Below are 26,248 nucleotides of genomic sequence, written 5' to 3'. Positions count from 1 at the left end.
GCAGATTGTAACCTATGGACTACAGAATGAGGAAACTGGAGTCAACAACTGTCACCCACATTGACCAAGTGCTTATTTTGGACTGTACACTGTACTATGTTAGGCAGTGGAGGGAGGGAAAAGAGTAAGTTTAGATCAATTAAGGACCTTACTTCCAACGACCCTTTTAGTCTGTTGAGGTGGGTGAGGTTTGGAGAGAATCATATATGCTGGGGTGGGGTTAACCTTTTGCAAAGGAAACTCCAATAGGGCATTTAGTATGATGCTATGACTATGAAACTGACAGATAAGTTGTATTAAAGTTTTTATTTCATATGAACAATGCTTTAAATCATTTTAAATCCTTACAGTAAACATTTAAATTTATTAGACTGGGCAATATGGGTAAACACAAACATAGATGCTGCCCTCTACACTTGAGAAGTTACAGTTTAGCCTGAAAGACCAGAAAGAAAGCTTAACAATATGAAATGGTGAATCAATTAATCAACAAGCATTTAGCAAGCACATAAAGGCATGTAGATAACCAGGTTTTCAGGGGAAGAGAGAGAGATTGTTGCACGTTGATGGGTTACAGAAGACTTCTTGAAGAAGGCGGGGTGTGCTCTTGGGTCTCAGGGGAAGGGGAAGACTCTTCTGCATTGCCCAGATGGAGGAGGGAGAGAATCTAGGAATCTCTTGTATCCAGCTGAGTAGAAGCTTGGTTTAACGTTCTCATACTGTTTGTTCTTGTCTTTGCCTTCCAAGTGAATAAATGCGAGGCTTTAACTTTTTTAATGATTGACTCCAGATGTTCAAACTGGAGGCTCATATTAAGCAGGCAAAGCATTCAACATACACCAGGGCTCTTACAGGAAGTTTTAAGTGCACAGAGAGCTTGTGGTTTAGACCTCAGTGTTTCCTGGCAAGGCTGAACAAGTCTGAGAAACCCAGGGAGGGATGAGGCCACAAATATCACACTGCTGTTTCAAAGAACCTATTTCACTGTCTCCACTTTAGAACGTTAACTGACAATTTTTGCTCTTTCCTGTTTCTTCTCTCCTCCCTGATCCAGGGTACCTGAATATTAAGTCCCATATGGGAGTGAGCATAGGCATGCAGAGGGCATGGCTCAGCCCCAAGCTGTCTGCATGCCTATGGGGTAACCTTTTGATAATGACCTATTAAGGCTATTTGATGAAACCAAATTCTTTCTCATCCCTGCTTGTGCATGCCATCTAACTGACTGACTTCCAGCTCAGTGTGAACTTGGGTTAATTCACAAGAAACAGTGGTACAATGGAAAAATTATTGCATTTGGAATCAGTAGAACTTGGCTTGGTTTCCTCACCTGTAAAATGAGGTGGTAGGACCAGTTAGTCTTTCAGATCCATTATAATTCCAATCCCTGATCCCTATCAATATGACTTTGGACAAGTAATGACATCTCTCCAGCCTGCAGTCTTCTCTTCAGTAAAATGAGGGAGTTTGGGATTAGACAGCCTCCAAATTCCCTTTGAGTTCTTTGTCTGTGGTCCTTTGAACGAGGATTTTCCACTTCCTAGAATATTTGTGCAAGGAGGCCGTTGTGGGGGGGAGGGGTTGGAACTAATAATCATTGAGGAAGACTATGGGCAGCTCTGAATAACATGGGGGAACCACGTCTAAACCCTAAATTGTGCTTCTACCAGTTTGCTGTGGTTTATTCATCTAGCCGATCTGCCAATCTGGGAAGCTAACACCTCCCTTCCCAGTTTCATGCCATAGGACTTGGATGTGTGCACACATGTGTGTGCTTGTGTTTGTGGGGGGATTGTTATAGACCTAGGCTGACTGGACTTTAGGACGTGAGTTTGATTTTTTTTCTGTTATATACACCTAGTCTATCTCAGTTTTTTTCTAACCTCTTAGTTAACACTGGGTTCTGTCTGACAAGGAACAGAGATCATCACAGCAATGATTTGTCTCTCCCTTACAAAAGACTAGATAGGCACAAACCCTTCAAGAAGAAGCTTTTCTGATTTAGTTACATGTACTCACAACATCTGCATGGTCCAAGAAAGCTTTTTTTTTTTTTTTAAACAATATCCATTATTCCCTACCTTCCTCAAGGCTCAGTTCCTAGACTATCTCTCAGGGGAAGTATGTTTTGATACCCTTTGTTCTTCGTTACCCTTTGTAACTTGGGGTCTCTGAACTTTTTAAAAATATTAATAACCATTTCCATATCATTAGTTCCTTTTGCATTCCTATTTATTTTACCTTATTCATTTAAAAGTATCATTCTGAGCAGCATCCATCATCTTCACCAGACTACCAAGAGTCCGTGACACAGAAAAGGCAAAGAACCCCTGCCTTAATTGTTGGTATTCTCTCCCTCCTCCTCAAATGATTTTGTATTTACTAGTCTGTGTGTTGTATCAATCCAGAAGGATCTAAGTTCCTTAAGGACAAAAATCATTTTGTAGTTTATTTTTGTCACCCTAGTAGCTAGCAAAGTATCTTCCTCGTTTGATTGAACAAGAAAACATCAAGAAATTCTCTTGTCAAGGGCAAGAATTGTTGCTTGGTCATCTGGACTCCCTTCTACCTCCAGTTCAAAGATGCTATAGTCTATCCTCTTAATGGTTGCCACCTTACCTGCTTTTTCCTCTTTGACAATGAAGGAATTCTGCCATGAGTACACATTACCCTGGGCTAGGTCAAGAAATCCTCAGTCTCATTGGTTTCCTCCATTTGATGTTTTTCTTCTTTCTCTTACAAAAGTGTGGATAAGCCCTGACATATTGTCCATGACCAATGATACTTACAAAAAGTAGTAGCCCAACAGTAGAAAATGTTCATAGGAATTTGTACCACAAATAGGGGGAACTCTGCAGTATTGTTTATTGGGAAGGATCTTTTTTATATCTGTTCACACGGGGGCAAACAGAAATTTCCCATAGGAGAAATAATTATCATTTTTCCTTTTCCTGGTGAGGATGTTTTTGCTGAATTCGAGGCCTGGGCAAGGGAGGGCCACTTTGCTGCTGGACTTTTGGAGAAGGCCTTTTCTGCTGCGGTGGAGGACGATGGCTAGGTACTGGGGGACAGCGACCAGGTACCTGGAGGCGGTGACCAGGTGCCTGGGGACGGTGACCACCTGGTTGTTGAGGATGGCGACCACCAGATAGTTGTGGGGGGTGATCTGGATTCTGAGGAGGCTTTCGACTTCTTTCTTCCTTATTTAGTCTTGAAATGTTAATCTCCAGATTCTGATCTGTAACCGCAATAAAAAATACATTTTAAGTCTTTAAAGAAGTGATCTAAAGGTAATATAAGACCCTAAGAGATGCAAGTTGAAGGATCACATAGTTATAATGCTATTTCTAAGGATCGTGCCATCAGACTGCTTAGGGCAAGGGTTGTAGGTCTAGAATCATATTTTGATGATTATATTAATGTAATTATTTTTCATTGTAGTCCTACATATTTTATGCATTTAAAAACACTATTCTGAGAAAGGGTTCATGATTTTATGAGAATGTCAAAGGGGTCTTATGACGCACACAAAAAAGTTAGGATCCCCTGACCTAGAACGAAATAGGATTTCAAGATTCTAGAGCTGGAGGAAGCCTTAGAGGTAAGTTAGTCTACAAAGAAGGAAAAAGTAGAGACCCTAAGATGAATTGACCTTTCACCAGACTCCATTCCAGATAGTGTTCCAGGTTATAGTGTATTTGCTAAGTGTACTCTTGATTGACTTGTAAGGTTTTACTCTTCACTCAATCTCCAGAAAGTCATAAATAGTTCAAGTTCTGAGGCCTCCCTCTACCCGTCTCTTCCTTGGAGTCAGAGGACTCCTTAATAACGAGTGAAATCCATAATAGGAGTCTGGTGACAGTTGCAGCATGTTACTACTGCCCCTACCTTGTCTTCTTCCCTCATAGAGACTGAAGATTAGGGTTTATCATATCCAGAATCTGCACTATATGGTGGTACCCCCAAGATTCTGTCTCATCAGTTGCTATAAATTTGATTATCTTCTTTAGAAAGATTCCCAGATCTTTCTATCCAGTACTCTCTGCTGGGTTCCACCCAATTAACTGATTGTCTTTAATTGTTGTGTTTGTCCTTCATTCTCGAAGAGGACCATGACATCAGGGAGATGATGACCTGACTTGCAGTTGACTTGTCTCTAGTACGGTAGAGCAGGATGTCCAGTAGACATCTCAAACACAACACATACAAAATAAAACTCATTCATTGTCCTCCACCAAAATCTTCCTGTCTTTCAAACTTCCCTATTACTATAAAGAGTATTGTCATCCTCCCAGTTACCCAGGCCCAGAACCGCAGTATCATCCTTGATTCCTTGTTCACAGTCGTCTCATGTGTTCAGTCTGTTGCCACGTCTCGTCATTTCTACATTCACTACATCCCTCCTCCGTGTGCTGGTCTCAAATCACACAGCAAGCCCTGTAATAGGGGGTCCCCATCACCTCCCAGAGCTCATTGATTAGTCTCCCTCCCTCAATTTTAATCCATCTTCCACTCAGCTGTGATCTTTCTGAAGTACAGGTCTGATCATGCCATCAGCTCATCAATTCAATAAACTCCAATGTCTCTTCAGTACCTTTAAGGTCAAATATAAAATCCTCTGCTTGGCTTTTTGGGCAGCTAAGTGGTACAGTAGATAGAATACTGGTCCTGAAATCAAGAGGACCCCTTAGTTCAAATCTAGCCTCAGACACTTATTAGCTATGTGACCCTGGGCAAGTCACTTAACCCTATCTGCCTCAGTTTCCTCATCTGTAAAATAAACTGGAGAAGGAAATGGTAAACCACTCCAGTATTTTTGTCAAGAAAATCCAAAATGGCATCACAAAGAGTCAGATGTGACTGAAAAATGACTGAACAAAAACAAAATTGTGAAACTTTCTCCTAACATCAAGCCTTACCGAAATTTCTACCCATTGTACCTGGTTCCTCCCTTTTAGAAAAAATTTAATAATAAGTCCTAAAATCTTTGAACACAATAACGATATCTCCTTTGAACCTTCATTTCAGAAGGCTGGGCACCTCCAGTTGCTTCAATCAATCCTCATGTGGGGTGGATTTGAGACATTCATCATCCTAGTCCTTTTCTCCAAGTACTCTAGCTTATCAATGTCCTTCCTAAATTGTACCACCCATAACTATACACAATACTCTAGATGTGGTCACATATGGTCAGGGTAGCAGGGAGCTATCATCACCTTGTTCCTAGAAGCTGTGACGTTATCTATACAGACCCAGATTGCATTAACTTTTTTGGTAGCCACATCATAGTCCTGACTCATACTGAACCTGTAGTCCATAAACCCCCCTGATATTTTTTCAGATAAGCTGCTGTCTAATCATTCCTCCCCCATATTATACATGCAATGCTGATTTTTTGTAAAGTATAAGTCTTAACATTTACTCCTACTGAATTTCATCTTTTTTTAGATTCAGTCCAATGCTGTAGCCTCTCAAGGTCTTTATGGATAATGGATCCATCATTCGGTATGTTAACCATTCTTCCTGGCTTTGTGATATCTGAAAATCTGACAATCTTGCCATCCAGGCCTTTCATCCAAGTCATTAACAGAATTGTAAGCAGTACAGGGTCAAGTGCAGACCCCTCTGGCACTCACATGGAGACTTCCTGCCAAATTGTTAACAACTACTCTTTGTTCCTGGCCTTTCTGCCAATTGGAATGCATCTGATGACATTACTGTCCCCATCTTTCCCACATAGTAGCATGAGATTCTTTATCAGATGTTTTGCTAAAGTGTAGGTAAACCATGGGCAACTAAGTGACACCAGTCCTGAAGTTGGGAAGACTGACGTTCATGAGTTGAAACCCAGACCCAGATACATACTAGCTATGTGATCCCATCTGTCAAATGAGATGGAGAAGGAAATGGCCAACCACTCCAGCATCTTTGTCAAGAAAGCCTCACATGGGGTCATGAAGTGACTGAAAATGACTGAATGAGAACAAAGGTAAGCTGTATCTTTGGAATCCCCTCCAATGCCAATTAATAACTATCAAAAGAAAAGGAAATAAGTTTTGTCATGCAAGATATGTTCTTGATGAAGTCATGGCAGTGCTTCATAATCATTCTTTTAAGGCAAGGCAACTGGGGTTAGGTGACTTGCCCAAGGGCACACAGCTAGTAAGTATGTCATGTCTGAGGCCATATTTGAACTCAGGTCCTCCTGACTCCGGAGTCAGTACTCTTCTCATCACACTACCTGACTGCCCCTTCTGATACCAATTTTAAAAGAGATTTGTACCATACTTAAAAAGCAAATATCACTTTTTTTCCAAGTTCAAATTACCTCAATTCCTTCATCATCCTCTTAGAATTTTTACTTCCTATCCTATCATTCATTTATTTCATTTGCCCTGAATCCAATAGAATTGTAGAGGCAGACTCTAGCAAGAGTGCTGGACTTAGGATCAGAGTTTGAATCCTTACTCAGACACTGACTAGCTGGGTGACCTTGGTTTCTCAATTTCAAAAATGAGAATAATAAAGGTTGCAGTCTCTACCTCAGAATTTTTGTGAGGAAGGGCTTTGTAAATCTTAATGTGAGTTCTCTTTTCTTTTTTTCCCCTTTAGTCATCTTAAGAAATGGAGCTAACACAATTAACTTGTTATTATCTAGATAATCCATTTTGTGAACTGTTCTTTGTTCCCTCCTCCCTGTTTCTGCTCCCTACGTATTAAGATACTTTTCATAGTGAGTAAAATGTGCAAAAATTTTCTGCCCACAGCTAGTCAATTCTTGGTAGAAATTAACCACAAGATTTTACTTGCTCAAAGACACTGGGCCCTAGACCACAACATATGGGACACTAATTTTGTTCTGGTAGCCACTGGGAAGTTCTTTAGAGGTTGGATACAGTCTGAGAAAATCTGAGAAAACCACCCTAGTCTGTATAATTAGGTTGTACAATGGTTAGAGCATTGAACACAATCCGGAAGACCTGAATTGAAATGTGGCTTCAGAAACTTACTAGCTGTATATCCCCAGACAAATCACATAACCTCTATTTCAGTTTCCTCAACTGTAAATGGAGTTATTAACAGCACTCACCTCCCAGGGTTGTTGTTAGGATAAAATGAGATAATAGTTATAAAATGTTTTACAAACTTCAAAGCTGTATATAAATACTAGTTGTTATTAAAGTGGGTCTCTTTTTTTTTTTCTTTTTTAAAGATCTGATCAGGTTTGGCAGAGGCTAGAGAGCCAGACCTGGAGTCAAGAAGACTCATCTTTATAACTTCAAACCAGGCCTCAGCCACTTCTTAGCTGTGAGATCCTGGGCAAATCACTTAACCCTATTTGCCTCGGTTTCCTCATCTGTAAAATGAACTGGAGAAGGAAATAGTGCAAATCACTCCAAGATTTTTCCCAAGAACACCCTAAATGGGGTCACAGCCAGACACAACTGAGGTGGCCAAACTGGGTCTGACTGAACCATGCTTAAAGATCTAAAGACATTTATAGGATTATGAAATATGGAAAGTAAGAGTCAGAAAGGACCTGAGAGGCACCCTAGCTCACCTTACCTAAAGGGCTTCTCTTCTACACATCTCCTACCAAAGGTTATCTGATCTTTGTTTGATATTACCACCATGCTTCCTGAGGCAGCCCATACCACTTTAACTGTTCTAATTAACAGGAAGTTTTGTCTTACCTTAATAGAGGAACCACCTTCCTACAACTACCCACATATTGACTTCTGCAACTAAAAAAAAAAAATCTAGTCCTTTCTCCACATGGTAGGAATTCATATATCTTAAGACAAATATCATTCTCCTAATTATGTCTTCTCTAATCACCCCTCAGTTTCCTTAAAGTTTCTTTGATGACATGGACTCCAGTCTACATCATCACTTTGGTTGCCTTCTTCTGTATTCTCTCTTGACTGTCAATATTCCTACTAAAATATGATGGTGATGATGATAATGGATAATAATTATATTGTGCTTACTATGTGCCAAGCACATGCTAAGTGTTTTATAACTATTCTCATTTGATCCTCACAACAACCCTGGGAGGTATATACTATTACTATCCCCATTTAATAGTTGAGGAAACTGAGGCCAGAAGACCTTAAAAGTGACTTGCCCAGGGTTACACAGTTAGTAAATATCTGAGGTTAGATTTGAATTTGGGCGTCCTGATTGCACACCCAGTGCTCTTACTACTATGACACCAGCTACCCTTCAAATCCAAACTGAAAACAATATATGAAACATGGTCTGACCAAGACGGAGCCCCTCAATACAGACCTAACATAGTGGAGAGAAAACTTTGTACATACCAACCCAGAGAGCACAGAAAATAGCAACTATTACATAAAAAGAATGGCAAGGAAGATTCCTGTTCATTAATAGTTTAAATCCAAGAAAGAAGCTAAAAATAAAATCCAAGGCCTTAGATATCTATATCCAAATGCATGTTAGTAGTAAGTGGAGTAAACTAGAAAGCCTACATGAGGAGGCAAATTTGACGTTATAAGGTATCACTGAGACTTGGTAGAATGAGATTCATGGCTGAAACATGGGTCTAAAAAGATATACCTTATCCACAAAAAATGATGATGATATTCAATCATTTTTCAATCACGTCCAACTCTCTGTGACCTCATTTGGGATTTTCTTGGCAGAAATACTGGTGTGGTTTTTCATTTTCTTCTCCAGTTCATTTTCCAGATGAGGAACTGAGGTAAACATGATTTGCCTAGAGTCATACAGCTAGTAAGTGTCTGAGGCCAGATTTGAAGTCACAAAGATGAGTCTTCCTGATTCCAAGCCCAATGCTCTATACACTGTGCCACCTAGCTGCTCTATCCACACACACACACACACACACACACACATACACACACACACACACACATACACACACACACACACACACACACACACACAAAATGGATAAAATAGGATGCAGAATTACATTGTATATTAAGAAGGTAATTGATATGAAGATATCCAATGATCAGAGAGGAGAGGCCTGTTGGGAAACATTTAATTGAAAGTCAAGAGAGGGACATCCTGAAGAAATATCCTGAGAAGGCCACTACCCCTCCAGTAAAATGAAAGCTCCTTTAAGGAAGAAACTGTCTTACTTGATACTCATTTGTATTCTCATAATACATAGTAAGTGCTTAATGAAAGTTTGTCACTCTCTCTAGAATTCACCTTCCAAGATGTCAGCTACTAGACTTTAGGGTTCAAAGTAAAAGTGGGTTAACACTTCTAAAACTATAAAGTTCACAAACAAACCCCTACCAATGCACTCCTCATTAACAGTCAGGCTGTAGACACAATTAGCTCATAGCAAAAGGCTTTACTAAGATGGCATAGTCAGAATAATAAGTACAAAACATTCTTTTATAGATGAAAAACACATTCTCCTTCACATACAAATAGGGCCTATGGGAAAAGTGGTGGTGGTGGTGGGGAAGCAGAATATAATAGTAATGAAACATAGAGGAAAAAATGTGGCCAACGCAAGTCACAATCGTGATGTGACAGGGACCCAATATAGTTTCTCTCTTCTTAAGGTCTTCATACAGCTCTATCCCATATCTCTGCTGGGTAGGTTGTGTAATCAAGCTACCAAGGTCTTTTTCCTCTCCACTGTACTCCAAAACTCCTTACTTATCACCATGTAATGTTAATGTAAGGTTAATGGTGGGTGGGGGGAAGAGTTAAAGATCTTCCTCACCCATTAATAGGCCTCAGTACCTTTTGTTAATTTCTATTGAGGCACTGGGTCAGAGGGTTGTGCTCTCCAGCTCTGAAAAGTGTATAAATACTCTGAGGGTGAGGTTTTACTTTGGGGCTTACTCACTGGAAGTGCTTGTTTGGCCAGATGAGACTCTGGGTAGTTGCTAAGGAAGTCCCCAGCTTTGAAAACCAAGATGTTGGTGCTTCTCTCTCTGGTAACTACATATGTATGTAATGGTGAGACAGGTAGATCTGTCTGTTGATCTGTGATGTATGTATTGCTTATTGTCAGACAGTTGGAAGCCCTGTCTGTTGGTCTTTAGTTCTCTGTTTGTATTTTCTCTGAAGTTCAGGGTGCTGACTTTTGCCCCTGAATTAAGTGAATGATATATGTGTTTGATTAAAGTGATTGTTTACCCCTCAAAAGTTGCTTTCCTTTTAGAAAAGCAGATCTAAAAACCTGTACATCAGGCTTTCCTGTGTATGTCAAGGTCCTTCCTGTTACACACCAAGAAAAACTCTCCAAATCCACAACCTTTTTCTGCAACTGGAGGTCCTAATCCTGGAAGTTGATTCTTCCTGCAAGTTACTAACTCTCTTTATCTGGAATGTATGTCCTGCACCTTGAAGCAGTGTCTCCTATTAATTGAGTAGCTCCCCTTCAAGCTATGTAAGTGGTGGAGAAATCATCTCTTCCCCCATGCCCCTACTCATGATAGTCTTCTGTGCAGGCAGTTCCTGGCATGTATCATCCTAAAACTTCTGAATTAATCCAGTGTTCATTCATTTAAAGCCCTGAAAAACCAAACCCAATGGGGTTAGTCCCTTTAATTCTGTTATAGAAAGGTGTTCACATTTCATAAAGTGATCACTAAATGTTAACACCTTCTTAACATACATTAACTATAATTACATTAACTAAACTCCTTCATTTATAAACTCTTGTTCATTGATTAATATCAGGAACTGATCACGGAGTTATCAGGAACTTTTCTTCCACTGATCCTTAAAGGATAGATGATCTCTATTCTTAAGTTAACTTTGAAGCTATATTATCGGTCTTTGAAATCAAGTCAATAAACATTTATTAAGTACTTACTAGGTGTCAGGCAGGGCAGCTAAGTAGAACATTAGATAAAGCCTAGGTCAAGAAACCCCCAAACGGGGTCATGAAGAGTGAGACACTGACAAGTGTCAGATCTTCTACTAAGTGCTGAGGAAAAAATAGAAGCAAAAATAAATAATCTCTGCTCTCAAAGAACTTACATTCCAATGAGAGAAGGAGAGCACTTAAAAAGAGCTAAATATTGGGGGAGAGGAAGGTGCCCACATGGGGACATGGTGTCTGGAGAGCCACAGTCAGGAATGGAGCACAGAGAGAAATGGAGAAATGAACATGGCTGACCTAGTTACCTTTCTGGAAGGAACACCCCTCAGAGGAAGGCACTGCAGGGCAAGAAGCTGCTTCCTCCTCAAAGTATCCAGTTCCTCATTGTCCATGAAGAGTCTCTTGCCTCGTGCCCTTGACCTACCAATACCACTACTAGGTCTGTATCACAGAATTGATAAAATACAAAAAGGAAATAAAAATGACAATTCTACCTACATTAATTTACTTATTTAGTGCCATACCAATAAAGCTATGAGATCATTATTTTCTAGAGCTAAAAAAAATAATATCAAAATTCATCTGGAAGAACAAAAGGTCCAGAATATCAAGGGAACCAATGAAAAAAGTGCTAGGGAAGGTGGCCTAGCCCTACCAGATCTCAAATTGTATTATGAAGCAGCAATTATCAAAACCATTTGATATTGGCTAAGAAACAGAAGGATAGATAAGTGGAATATGCTAGGTACTCAAGACACAGTAGGCAATGAATATAGCAATCTACTGTTTGATAAACCCAAGGATCCCAGCTGCTGGGATAAGAACTCACTGCTTGACAAAAATTGCTGGGAAAACTGGATAACAGTGTGGCAGAAACTAGGCATAGACCAATGCCTGACACCATACACAAGAATAAAGTCCAAATGGGTACATGATCTCGCTATAAAGATGATACTATAAACAAATTAGTGGAGCAAGGAATAATGTATTTATCAGATTTATGGAGAAGGGAAGAATTTTTGACTAAAGAAGTCACTTCATTATGAAGTGCAAAATGGATAATTTTGATTACATTAAACTGAAATTTTTTTGCACAATCAAACCCAATGCAATCAAGATTAGGAGGGAAGCAGAAAACTGGAAAAGAATTTTTGCAACTAATGTCTGTGATAAAGGACTCATTTCTAAATACATAGAGAACTGAGTCAAATGTACAAGAATACCAGTCATTTCCCAATTGATAAGTGGTCAAAGGATATGAATAGGCAGTTTTCAGAGGAAGAAATTAAAGATATCTATAGTCATATAAAAAATGCTCTAAATCACTATTGGTTAGAGAGATGCAAATCAAAACAACTCTGAGATACCACATCACACCTATGAGACCAACTAATATGACAAAACAGGAAGATGATAAATGTTGGAGAAGATGTGGGAAAGTTGGAGCACTAATTCATTGTTGGTGGAGCTGTGAGCTGATCCAACCATTCTCGAGAGCAACTTGGAACTATGCCCAAAGGGCTACAATAAGTGCAATACCACTTCTGAGACTGTACCCCCAGAGATCATAGAAATGGGAAAGGATCCCACATGTACAAAAATATTTATAGCAGCACTCTTTGTGGTTGGCAAAAACTGGAAATCAAGGGGATGCCCATCAATTGGGGAATGTTGAATAAATTATGGTATATGGATGTAATGGAATAGTATTGTGCTATAAGAAATGATGAACAAGAAGACTTCAGAGAGGCCTGGAAAGACTTATATGATCTGATGCTGAGTGAAAGGAGCAGAGCCAGGAGAACTTTTTACACTGCAGCAACCACAATATGCAAGGATTTTTTCTGGTAGACTTAGAACTTCATTGCAATGCAAGGACTTAAAAAATTCTCAATGCTATTTTAAGGCAAAATGCCTTCCACATTCACAGGAAGAACTATGGAATTCCATCACAGAATGTAGCAGATCATTTTCTTTTGTATTACATTTTGGTTTGTAATATGATTTCTCCCATTTTAATTCTTCTATACAACATGACTATGGTACAAATGTATTTAATAGGAATGTATGTGTAGAACCTATATAAAATTGTATGCCATCTTGGGGATGGAGGGGGGAAGTTGGGGGGAGGGACAGAAAGAAAGAATCTGTGTTGTATGGTAGTGATTGTGGAACACTGAAAATAATTTTTTACAAAAAACAAAAAGGAAAAGGACCTATATGTGCAAAAATATAGCAGCTCTTTTTAGGTATGAAAGAATTGGAAATTGAGGGGATGCCTATTGATTCTGAAATGACTGAACAAATTGTGGTATGTGACTAAGATGGAATATTATTGTGCTATATGAAATGATAAGCAGGATGGTCTCAGAGAAACCTGGAAAGACTCACATGAACCGATGCAAAGTGAAATATACTGTGGATAAAGTAACAGCAATATTGTAGGAGGATCAGCTGTGAATGACTTAGCTATTCTCAGCAAAACAATATCCCAAGACAACCCTGAAAAATGCTGTCCATCACCAGAGAAAGAACTCCTGGTATCTGAACACAGATTGAAGAATACTTTTTCTTACTTTATTTTTCTTGAGGGTTTTTCTTTTTCGTTTATGTTTTCTTTCACAACATGACTAATATGGAAATGTTTTGCATGATTACCCATGTAAAACCTATATGGAATTGCTTGCCTTCTTAATGAGGGAGAGAATTTGGAATTCAAAGTTTTTTTTAATGTTTATTTATTTATTTTTAGTTTTCAACATTCATTTCCACAAAATTTTGAGTTCTAAATTTTCTCCCCATCTCTCCCCTCCACCAACTCTGGACACTGTGCATTCTGATTACCCCTTCCCCCAATCTACCCTGCCTTCTATCACAACTCTCCCTTCCCTTATCTCTATCTTCTCTCTTTTCTTGTAGAGCAAGATAGATTTCTACACCCCATTACTTGTATTTCTTATTACCCAGTTGCATGCAAAAACGTTTCTCAACATTCGTTCCTAATACTTTGAATTCCAACTTCTCTCTCTTCCTCCATCCTCACCCATCCCCACTGAGAAGGCAAGCAATTCAATATAGGCTATATATGTGTAGTTTTGAAAAGACTTCTATAATAGTCATGTTGTGTAAGACTAACTATATTTCCCTCCATCGTAACCTGCACCCCCATTTATTCTATTCTCTTTTGACCTTGTTCCTCCCCAAAAGTGTTTACTTCTAATTGCTCCCTTCTCCCATTTGCCCTCCCTTCTCATCCCCTACTTATTCCCTTGTCCCCTACTTTCCTGTAATGTAAGATAGATTTTCATAGCAAATTGAGTATGCATGTTATTCTCTCTGTAAGCCAAATGTGATGAGAGTAAGCTTCACTATTTCCCTCTCACCTCCCCTCTTTTCCCCTAAATTGAAAAAGCTTTTTCTTGCCTTTTTGTGAGAGATAATTTGCCCCATTTCATCTCTCCCTTTCTCCTTCCAATATATCCCTTTCTCACCCCTTAATTTTATTTTTTTAGATATCTTCCCTTCCTATTCAACTCTCCCTGTGCTGTCTGTCTATATGTGTTCGTATGTGTATGTGTGTGTATGTACATAATCTAACTATCCAAATACTGAGAAAAGTTTCAAGAGTTATAGATATTATCTTTCCAGGAATGTAAACAGTTCAACTTTAGTAAGTCCCTTATGACTTTTCTTTCCTGTTTACCTTTTCATGCTTCTCTTGATTCTAGTGTTTGAAAGTCAAATTTTCTATTCAGTTCTGGTCTTTTCATCAAGAAGGCTTGAAAGTCCTCTATCTCATTGAATGACCATTTTTCCCCTGAAGTATTATACTCAGTTTTGCTGGGTAGGTGATTCTTGGTTTTAATCCTAGTTCCTTTGACTTCTGGAATATCATATTCCAAGCCCTTTGATCCCTTAATATAGAAGCTGTCAGATCCTTTGTTATCCTGATTGTATTTCTACAATACTCGAATTGTTTCTTTCTAGCTGCTTGCAATATTTTCTCCTTGACCTGGGAACTCTGGAATTTGGCTCCAATATTCCTAGGAGTTTCTCTTTTTGGATCTCTTTCAGGAGATGATCAGTGAATTCTGTCAATATTTATTTTGCCCTTTGATTCTAGAATATTAGGGTAGTTTTCCTTGATAATTTCATGAAAAATGATTTCTAGGCTCTTTTTTTGATCATGGCTTTCAGGTAGTTCCCATAATTTTTAAATTGTCTCTCCTGGATCTATTTTCCAGGTCAGTTGTTTTTCCAATGAGATGTTTCACATTATCTTCTATTTTCTCAAACTTTTGGTTTTGTTTTTTAACTGCTTGGTTTATGTCATAGTCATTAGCCTCTCTGAATTCAATTCTCTCTTTTAAAGAACTATTTTGTTCAGTGAGCTTTTGAAACTTCTCTATTTGGCTAATCCTGCTTTTTAAAGCCTCCTTCTCCTCATTGGCTTTTTGGACCTCTTTTTCCAATTGATTTAGCTTCTTTTTGAAGGTGTTATTTTCCTCAGCATTTTTTTGGTTCTCCTTTACCAAGCAGCTACCTCGCTTTTCAAGCTCTTCTATTGCCTGAACCCATTTTATGTTTACTTTGGAGGCCCTGTAGGCAGAGGCCTGGACTTCCTGTGACAGTGTGCCTTGTTCTTCCTCATCTGAAAGGATGGTTTTGTTTTGTAATTCCTTGGTTTCTCATAAAGTCATTAGCTTCCATCTGCTCCATTCTAATTTTTAAAGAACTATTTTCTTCAGTGAGCTTTTGAACCTCCTTTTTCATTTGGCTAATTCTGCTTTTTAAAGCACTGTTCTCGTCACTGACTTTTTGGACCTCTTTTGCCAATTGGATTAGTCTATTTTTAAAGGTGTTATTTTCTTCAGCATTTTTTGGGTCTCCTTTAGCAAGCTGTTGACTTGCTTTTCACGATTTTCTTACATTGCTCTCATTTCTCTTCCCAACTTTTCCTCCACCTCTCTTACTTGATTTTCAAAATTCTTTTTGAGTTCTTCCATGGCCTGAGACCACTGCATATTTTTTGGAGGTTTTGGATGCAGAAACCTTGATTTTTAGGTCTTCCTCTGATGGTATGCATTGTTATTCCTCATCCAAAAAGATGGAAGAAAATATCTGTTCACCAAGAACCTTCTATAGTCTTATTTTTTTCTCTTCTTTTGGCATTCTGTCAGCCAGTTACTTGACTTTTGAGTCCTTTGTCAAGAGGAGGGTATTCTCTGGTTTTATTGATATTCTTTTTTATGTCACTATCACTTCTCAATGATTCCCTTACCCCAGTAGAAGTCATCCTTCTAGCAAAGAAGTACAGTTATGCAAAACAAATGAAGAAATTGGCCACATCTGACAATGTATGCCTCATTGCACTTCTAGAGTCCACCACGTCTCTCCTGAGAGTAGGGAGGATAGCTTCACCATCAGACTTCTGGAGTCATGATTGGTTAATTAATCGAAGCTCTCTTTTCTTTCCATTTAGTTGTTTTACTTGCATTATTTTGGATATCCTATGAACTGTTATCCTGCCTTCTTTCACCTTTACTTATAAAAGGGAGACAACTGACATTTTGTGCATTATCAATGTTCAGTCATTTCAGTCATATCTGTCTCTTCATGACCCCATTTTTTTTATTGTCAGAAATATTGGAGTGCTTTGCCTTTTCCTTCTCCAGCTCATTTTACAGATGAGGAAACTGAGGCAAATAAGGTTAAGTGACTTTCCCAGTGACCAGGCACAGCTAGTGCCTGAAGCCAGATTTGAACTCACAAAGATGAGTCTTCCTGACTCCAGGTCTGGTACTCTATCCACCATATAGCTGCCCTACTTTGTGTATACATAGTGATTCTTTGATGATAGCAGGAAGACAAACATCACGCTCTTTTTATATCACTACAAAATTTCCCTTGTATAAAAAGCATTAGAATTTATGTAGCGCTTTAAGATTTACAAAGAACATTACAAATGGGATTTCATTTTATCTGCACAATGACCATAGGATGTTATTGTTGAGTCAGTTAAGTTATGTCCAACTCTGCTTGACCCCGTTTGGGATTTTCTTGGCAAAGATATTGGAGTGGTTTGCCGTTTCCTTCTCCAGCTCATCTTATACATGAGGAAACTGAGGCAAACAGGGTTAAATGACTTGTCCAGGGTCACACAGCTAGTAAGTGTCTGAGGCTGAATTTGAAGTCACAAAGATGAGTCTTCCTGAGTCAAGGTATGGCACTCTATCCACTGCATCACCTAGTTGATCATAGATGCTGTTATCATCCTCCTTTAATAAATAAGGAAACTGAAGCAGGTAAGGGTTAAGTGAGTTAGTTCTGGGATATATAGCTGGTAAGTTTCTGAGGCTAGATTTGAACTTAGTTCTTTCCAATTCCCAGTCCAGTGTTCTGTCCACTTGCCTTCTATTCTTTATGGAAGTGAAATTGTTAGTTCTCAGTCCTTTATGTTCTTGTTCATGCTCTCATGGCAAATTGCTGTGTTGCACTAACTGCCTTTTAGTGATAACTTATTCAGCTACCTGAGGGCAAATTAGCAGGTTCCTGACAAGGAATCATGAGAAACTGAACCCAACTGGTGTGTGAGTGAGGGATTTCCTTGCTGAATCCCGTGACCACCCACTTCTTCCCTCTTCCTACCTTTTCTATCCTCTCCCAAAGACTGGAGAAGAGAATCCTCCTCCCATTTTTCTGCTTCTTTGCTGCTCATCATCTGTTCTTTCCTGGAGAAGCAGGTCACTCTTAGAAGAGTCCTGGAAGTAGAATCTGAACCAAGACCCTAAGGGGGAATCAGTGAAACATTGATTTATTTTTTTTCCCTGGATCAGTTGGTTCAGAAGAGTCTTCACTCCAGGCAATGACAGAATACCATCACCTGACCACTATGGAGGTACTTCAATGAATAACCCATGACCCAACCATGCCTCCTCTTATACCTCAGGATTCTTGTCCTCACAATCTTCCTTAAACCCTACAAGCATATATAACTAGTATACTAGAAGCTTCCTCTAAAGTCTTCCTCTGGGGCAGCTGAGATGGGGTAGTGGAGAGAGTGCCTAATGTTGAATCATGAAGATCTGGATTTGAATCCTACCTCAGATACTTGCTATATATGTGGCCCTAGTATTATGGACCAGGAGGCTATGATGCTGATTCAGAACAGCTTGAAGTATACTGTTCCCTTACCCTACTTCACCCCCTTTAATTCCAGACACTGAGGTGGGCAGCCTGGGAGGCCTCAATTGGCTCCTCCTTACCTCTCCCCCACCCCAGGGTGGCTGAGAGCAGGAAACTGTGGGACAAGTACAGGACAGTCTGAGTTAACTTTGTCACCAGGTGGAGTGACTTAAAACACAACTGTTTTCCTTTTGGGCAAGGAGTGAATAAAGACTATTTAATAGACTGAAGAGTATGCTTCTGCAACTTCATAGAAACTCCTGAGGGCTGCTTTTGCCTAGGTGGTACCTGGTGTGTTTTTATTAAAGAAATGACTTAAATGAACTTTCAAGTTTTGAGTGGTCCATTTCACCCAATGTGGAATTCCTCCCAGGATATCTAGGCAAGTCACTTAACCTCTCTCAGCCTCAGTTTCTTTGTCTATAAAAAAAAATCTGTAAAAAATCTTATCATCTACCTCATAGAGTTTTGTGAGGAAAAGTATTAATACTATATAATATAAAACAATATATACCTATCTATATAGATAGATAAATCTATCTATGCATAACCATAGTGCCATTTTAAACATAGTTTAAAATAGTACTAAGACTTTTGGGACACCCTGTGTATATAAATGTATATGCATGTGTATGTGAGAGAGAGGTGTGTTTGTGCTTGTGTGTGTGTGTGTGTGTGTGAAACTCTTTTCAAACCTTAAAGCGCTATCTAAATATTAGCAATTATTATTTTCGCAATTTGTAGATACCAGTCCCATACTTCAGTTGTCTCTCAGTTTCACTATTTCATAATCCACTTTCTTTTCTGATTATGCATTTTCTGAAGGATGGATTTAACACCACTTCTTTCATTCAGCTGGAGAAAATATGCCATAGTATACTTATGTCAGGGATGCTCCAATATATCACCTGAAATTGTGATTCTCCAACAACTGTTGGGCTCCATGATCATAGACTTAGAGCGGTGGTGCCAAACTCATACAGAAATGGTGGCCCAAAAACCATCCATTAGGATCTCTGAAGGCTGCAAATTGACTTAGAAAACCACATATTAACATGTATGCATCATTATATTTTTTATTTATTTTGTTGGTTTTTTCCCAATTACATTTTAAGCTGGTTTGAGGGCATTTGGGAGTCAACAATTTTATTAAAATGCAATTGGCAGCTACATTTTCGAAATGTAAGGGAAAATGTAATTGTGCCTCTGTGGTTTAACACCTCTACCTTAGAGCATTGGTGTTCAAAAGATGAAATCTGGTATCGCAAAGCAACTTGGGATTGCTGAAAATGATATATAACTTCCCTATCATCTAGCCCATTTTCCTCCTGTTCAAGCCTGGGCCTTGCTCACTGTCCATTCACATGCATCCTCACTGGTCTCCATTTGTCTCTCACTTTCCTCTCCCATTTAGTCTATACACCATTGACAGAATTCTTTATGTGCAGAATGCATTATGGTAGGAGCTGGGGATTCAGAGTTGAAGCAAGACATAATCTCTGTCTAGTAGGGATTATCCATCTGTCTAGTAGGGAAGGCTATGCCAAATACACAAACCCCTAAAATACCATCACTCTGTGCCAAGCTAACTAAACACTGCATCTCCAAATTGGAAGATTTTTCAGAGCTTACCATTCTACTTATCAGGATGGTGCAGTGGAACAACACTTGGCTCTGAAGTTCAAAGACCTGGTTTCAAATCCTGTCTTGGATATTTACTGCCTCTAGGCAAGTATTTTGACCTCCCTGGGTTGATTTTTCTTCACTTATAAAATGAAGGGTTTGGGCTAGCTGGCCTTGGGTCAAGAAGCCCCAGTGTGATCTGAACCTGGCTAAAATGTAAATCAACAAATGTCAAATAAAATAAACAAAAGTACAATAGAACATAAATGATGTTAATCTGTGGTTTTCCATTTCTTTTCTTTTGCCACACTGTTTGCCTTGGCTAATTCATTAGCTCTCATGAGCTTAACTATCATCTCTATGTAGTTAACTGTCATATCCATGTATCCAGACATAGTCTCTTTCCTGAATACTATACAAGTAATTGTGGCAAAAGAAAAGAAATATATGTCTCCAGGGACTAGTTTCTCTACATACTTAAGGCTCAATCTGTAAAGTACTATACAAAGTCTGGTGTTCAGACCTCACTCCGTCACTCCTTCCAGTCTTATTTCCCAATTTTCTCCCTTCAAAAACTCTACAATGAAACCAGGCTATTTACCGAGCCCCAAACATGTCATAGGCCTTCCCACCTCTCTGTTTTCACTTATGCTGTTATCTCTGTCTAGAATGTTCCTTCCTTGTACTTCTGTCTGTTTTCATCCTCCCCACGTTCAAAGCCCAATTCAAATGCCATTTCCTTCAGGAAGCCCTCCCTGAATCTTCTAAACAGAAACAATCATTACTTGTTCTGACCTCATAGTGCTCAGTGTTTTTTACGTACTTATTTTCACCATACCTATCAGTAAGTGACTTACTACCTACCCACCCCTGAAATATCGTAATCTACTCAAGAACAAGACACTTTATCTCATTTATTTTTTGTATATCCTTTAGTACTTAGCATGGTGTATTACTCATAAAAGTTACTTTATAAATTTTTTTGAATAAGAGAATGAAAGAATGAATCAAAGTTGTAATTTATTACAAAAGTCCAGCTACTGACAATGTATATTTTGACTAGCCTGAGATGGTGAGGGCAGGGGGCAGAACTGACCAGAACCTTTATGTCAAGGTGGAACTGAAGCTAACCTACCTTTTGGGGTATGTAGGAAAAAAATCCCTCTGATCAATACAATGACTATTGAGAGTACTCATGATGAAACATGCTATCCACCTCCTGATAGATAGCTAATGAATGCAGAATGCAGGGAAGGGAAGAGGAAGAGAAATACGCATTTAATTGCCTACTATGTGCTAGCTCGGCACTCTGCTAAGTGTTTTAGAAATATTATCTCATTTAATCCTGAAGATTGAAGCATATTTCCTTTTTCTCTCTTTCTTCTTGCATATAATATGCAGGAATATTTTTGCTTGACTAAACATTTGCAACAAGTTTTGGGGGTTTTTTATATTCTCAATGGATGGAGGAAAGGAAAGCTGGAGAGAATATTCAGAACTAAAAATAAAATTCAATTTAAAAAGTAAAAATGTTTTAAAAATTTTTTAATTTTCATTTTCTCTACACCTAGGAGGAAAAACAATTTATCTGCTGTGCTGGGCCTCATCTGAGCTAAATTTTTAAATCTGCCCCATTACCATTCATAAGTACTTGATTTTCACAATTAAGCAAACTACAAAATGTCCTGCACATCCACAGGTTGCCAGTTCCACCACTGTGCGTTCATCCTTCATTGCCAAAGAAGACTATGCCATCAGAGAAATAATGATATGACTTGCACCTGACTTTTTTTGTTTTTGAGTGAGGGAGGGCTGTGTAGGTCACCAGCCTCACTTCTCCAGAGCCATCTGAATCCAGGGACCAGATACTCACCAGTATGACTGGAGATGACCCAGGATGAGGCAATTGGGGTTAAGTGACTTGCCCAAGGTCACACAGTTAGTGAGTGTCAAGTATCTGAGGTGAGATTTGAACTCACGTCCTCCTGAGTCCTGTACTAGTGCTCTATCCACTGCACCACTTAGCTGCCCCAAACAGGAAAGAGAAGTCTTAAGGAAGTCATTAAAGTCGAACTGTTTACATTCCTACATGGAAAGATGTTATTTATAACTCATGAGACCTTTTTCAGTATTAGGGTAGTTAGAGGGAATATATATATGTAGGTGGGTATGGGTATGTATGTGTATATTATATATGTATAAGTATGCATATGTACATGGGTGTATGTGTGTATGTGTGTATATATATATATATATGTATATATATATATACACATACATATACACCTATATATACATAGACAAAGGGCACAGGGTAAGCTGAATATGAAGGGAGAATACCTAAAAAAAATAAAATTTCCTATTGAATGCAATGTACTAGGAGTAAGAGAAAAGGAGAGGTAGAATGTAGCAAATCATCTCACATAAAAGAGGGAAGAAAGAACTTTTACAATGGAGGGGAAGAGGGGAAAGATGATAGAAAATAATTGAGCCTTACTCTTATTGGATTTGGCTTAAGGAGGGAATAACATACACTCATTTGGATATGGAAATCTATTTTACTCTTCAGGAAGGCAAGGGGGAAGGGGATAGGAGAGGAAAGATAATAGAAGGGACAGCAAATTGGGTAAAGAGATAATCAGAAGCAAACTATTGTGGGAGGACAGATCAAGGGAGAGAATGGAATAAATGAAGGGCAGGATAGGACAGAGGGAAATGTGGTTAGTCTTTTACAACATAACTATTATGGAAGTGCTTTGCTTTGTTACACATGTATGACCTATATTGAATTGCTTGTTTTCTCACTGAGGATGGATGGGGAGGGAGGGAGAGAATACGGAACTCAAAGCTTTAAGAATGAATGTTAGAAATTGTTTTAGCATTCAACTGGAAATTAAGCTATACAGGCAATGGAGTATAGAAAATCTATTTTGCCCTACAGGAAAATAAAGGGGAAAGGGGATGGAAGAAGGGTGGGTAATAGAAGGGAGAACAGACTGGAGGAAGGGATGCATGGGGTGCATGCTGTCCTGGGGTGGGGTGGGGAGAGATGGGAGAAAATTTTGAACTCAAGTTCCACCAGTCAAAGTTGCCTAGCTCACCAGTCTTTTCTTTATCATCTCTTTTTATCACGGTGAGCCTGCTAGCCCAAGCAGGTGTTCAGTAGCAAGACTGAACAAAAGCTTACCATTTGTCTTATTTTGTTTTTTCCTCCTCAGGAGACAGGAAATGAGCAGAGTCAAGAAGATTAACAGGATTATCCCACCTCCACAAATACTCAGGATGTGATAAATGTTCCAGACTTTCTCTGTAAGAGGAAAAAAAAAGGGTTCACCAACAATAGGGTGACAGGGGCAAAAGTCACCATTTAGCTATCCAGATTGAATGTATGTTACCTCCTCCTCAAATAGGTCAATGAGAAAAAATTGTTTCAATTTCAACCTGGGCTGGCTGGATCACACATGAGGTGAATTAATACTTGAAAAGTCAACATGTCATAAAACTCTAAGAATCTCTCATGGACATTGTTCTCTCTGTCAGATCAATAACGTTCTTTATATTCCAAACTGAAACTTCTAGACAGTCAACAAGTAGTGAGTGTATTTGCAATGAATTGTTTTCCAGAAGAGATGAGGTGTGGCCGGGAATCATCCCCACTCTTCTACCTCTGCACGATCCATTTGTGAGGCAGTCAGCTGGGGTCAGGAGGAAAAGACATGGCTGTGAATCAGATCAAAGCTATCGGGGAGGCACAGAGATAGAACTCATGACCTAGACCTTAGCAGTATCATTTTACAACCAATGCAACTATCAGTCTAATAATGTATCATGAAATCTGACCCAATAGGGCATCAAAACAGAAATAGCTTCTTCAGCTGAATGTTTCCACGAAAATCAATAGGGGAAAGAAATTTGCTTACTCTTTTGCAGGAAACACGATGGACTCCAGGGGGAAAGTCAAAGGGATGCAAATCAGATTTCTTAAAGGATTTTCTTTAAGAAGAGAAATAGAAAATAAAGGAGCTAGAGTAAATTATTAATTGTGACTTTGCTTTTTTATGCTCTTGTACTCATTTGTCTTTTGGCGATAAGCTGTATTATGTCTATGGAAGAAGAAAACAAGGCTAATCCTAAGCCTTGGTGAAAATGGACTGAAACATTGAGATCCTTTGAATAGAGCTGAGATGGGAGACTAGGTTAGGTTGAATCCAACATTAACTGAAGGGAAATGGTTAGACTGGCCAGAACCTCCAACCCTTTACCACATGTCTGTAGGAGTCTCTTTCATTTGAAGACTGGTTCTGGTTTTAAAGAATTCAGAGGATGGTTCATTCCATGACTGCTGCATCCTCACTGGGGCCAAGAGTTCTATAATGACCCAGGTTTTCAGGTTTCCCAATCTAGACCTGGCATGAAGGAGCAGAACTAGAAGAAATTTAGGCAGAAGGATAGGGAACAGAGGGAGAGCATTGCTAACTGCTGCCTGCTAATCATAGGATGAAAAACTTAAAGATAGAAGACACTTTAAAGATCATTTAATTCAAACCCCTAATTTTACAGATGAAGAAACTGAGGATAAACAACTTGTCCAACATCACACAGGTAGTAAGTGACAGGACTGTGATTGAAACTGAGGCTGGGATTTTAACTAAAACTCATTGCCTATAAACCTATGATTATTTCCACTGTACCATGCTTCTAGTTTGGTATGATGGCCAAGGACTACTGAGTTTAACTTAGAGTACAGAGGGCAGGATGGCAATTCAAATAAACCCAGATACAGTTAAATAATGAACTTAAAAGAAAAAAAATAAATGTTTTAAGGATCATCTGGCCCTAGGTAACCCTAGAGAAGCATTGTGGCATAGGATAGAGAGAAAGCTTTTGAGTCAAGGAAACCTGGGTGTCTTGTCTCTGGCATACAATGGTTGCATGGCTATGGACAAATCATTTATCCTTCAAGACTCAACGGAAATCTGATCTTCTATTGGTAATGTTTCTTGGGTCCCTCCAGTTGCTAGGGAAAAATTTTCCCTTTGAGATAACTTTCATCTATTCTGTATAAATAGGGCATGGACCTAGTTATTTACCTGGTATTTCAATATTAGAATGTACTCTCCTTGAGGTAAAATGTTATTTTTTTGCCTGTCTTTGTATAGAGATGTGGTGATTGATTTACTCAGTCCCACCCCACTGAAAATAAGATGCTCAATCCATCAAGCATAGGCTTTAGACAAAATGTGGGGAAAGTCCTTCAAACTATAGTGGTATAACACAAGAATAATGGTTGGATAAGCCAAAGAAGCTTGACCACAATAAGTCTACAAATTAACAGGTACTTTTTGTGGTGGCAAAGAATTGGAAATTGAGGGGATGCTCATCAATTGAGAATGGCTGAACAAGTTGTGGTATATGAATGCAATGGAATACTATTGCTCCATAAGAAATGGTGAGCAAGAGGACTTCAGAAAAACCTGGAAAGACTTGAATGAACTGATTCTGAATGAAGTGAGCAGAACCAGGAGAACAATAACAGCAGCATTGTACAATGACTGACTTTGTTAGATTTAACTCTCCTAAGCAATGAAATGATCTAAGACAATTTCAAAAGACTTATGATGGACAATACTGTCTACATCCAGAGAAAGAATTATGGAATCTGAATGCAGATCAAAGCATACTATTTTCTCTTTCTTTTGTTGCTTTTTGTTTTTTCTTTCTACGGTTCTTCCCTTTTGTTCTGATTTTTCTTTCACAACATGACTAATGTGGAAATATATTTAATATGCTCATGCATGTATAGCCTGTATCAGATTGCATGTCATCCTGGGGAAGGGGAAGGGGAGAAAATTTAGAACTTGAAATCTTATAAGAGTGAGTGTTGGAGACTAAAAATAAATAAATGGATTTTTTAAAAAAATTAATTACAGCTAGAGAAACAGAATCATTCCAGTAAAGCAAGCATAACTTTCTAGTACTCCCTCGAGGAAGAATCACCTAGAGGACAGAGGGAAGGAAGGAAGGAGAGGCTTCAGATTTTACCTTGGTCATTTCTCTTTGTATTAGCGGGAACTTGAAAGCTTTGTAGGCTCTGGGAAATGTTGGCCCTCTTTCCATCGGTATCCCTGATGAATCTCCATATCAGTCAAGGACAGATAAGCCCTGACCCATTGCATAAGGGGAGCTAAATGAACACTTCATAAATGGGACAAAAGGATTTCAAATAACTAGGAGCTGTGAGTTATCCCTTTGCCACATGCTCTCTCTCAGCTTGAGCCCACTTTCCCCTAGACTCTGTATGTACTTGTGGGAGAATGTGTCCTGGACATTTGTTTTATACCAACTGCTATTATACCATCTGAGTAAATCCCCTTTCCTAAAAGCTATTTAAGACTGGCAAACTAAACAATTCTTTACCAATAATCTTAGATGGAATCACACTGGTAGGGGCCCAAATCAATGACATTAAAGAATCAGTCCTGCCTCATGACTCCGCAGAGGTACCCCTAGAACCAAGTCATCAGCAGTATTTCAGTATTTAGGTTCAAGATGCCTCAGAGATCATCTGGGTCACATTTGTATCACCAGAGTTTA

The 26,248-nt window shown here is 38.9% G+C and overlaps 1 protein-coding gene and 1 long non-coding RNA gene across 3 annotated transcripts in view; one reads left to right on the top strand and one right to left on the bottom strand.

The window, feature by feature from the left end:
• Positions 1–287: 287 nt before the first annotated feature.
• The window catches only part of CD2 (CD2 molecule), a 45,159-nt gene continuing 19,198 nt past the window's right edge, over positions 288–26,248 (bottom strand). The window contains exons 4-6 of one of the 2 annotated variants that reach the window (XM_072644466.1): positions 22,842–22,961; positions 17,495–17,633; positions 3,105–3,238 (exon numbers count right to left, since the gene is read on the bottom strand). In XM_072644466.1, the coding sequence (XP_072500567.1) occupies positions 17,500–17,633; positions 22,842–22,961 (254 nt within the window). In that variant the 3' untranslated portion in view covers positions 3,105–3,238; positions 17,495–17,499. Of the gene's footprint in view, positions 3,239–17,494; positions 17,634–22,841; positions 22,962–26,248 lie in introns of both variants that reach the window. The other variant, XM_072644465.1, reaches the window with a different exon arrangement.
• Positions 4,877–25,578, top strand: LOC140527504 (uncharacterized). Its single transcript, XR_011974819.1, has 2 exons — positions 4,877–5,505; positions 22,873–25,578. It is a non-coding gene; the product is annotated as an uncharacterized lncRNA (long non-coding RNA).

This window comes from Notamacropus eugenii, chromosome 2 (assembly GCF_028372415.1).
Source record: "Notamacropus eugenii isolate mMacEug1 chromosome 2, mMacEug1.pri_v2, whole genome shotgun sequence".
Classification (NCBI taxonomy): domain Eukaryota; kingdom Metazoa; phylum Chordata; class Mammalia; order Diprotodontia; family Macropodidae; genus Notamacropus; species Notamacropus eugenii.
Note: the sequence above shows the minus strand (reverse complement) of the source record. Positions and strands in the feature narration are given on the sequence as shown.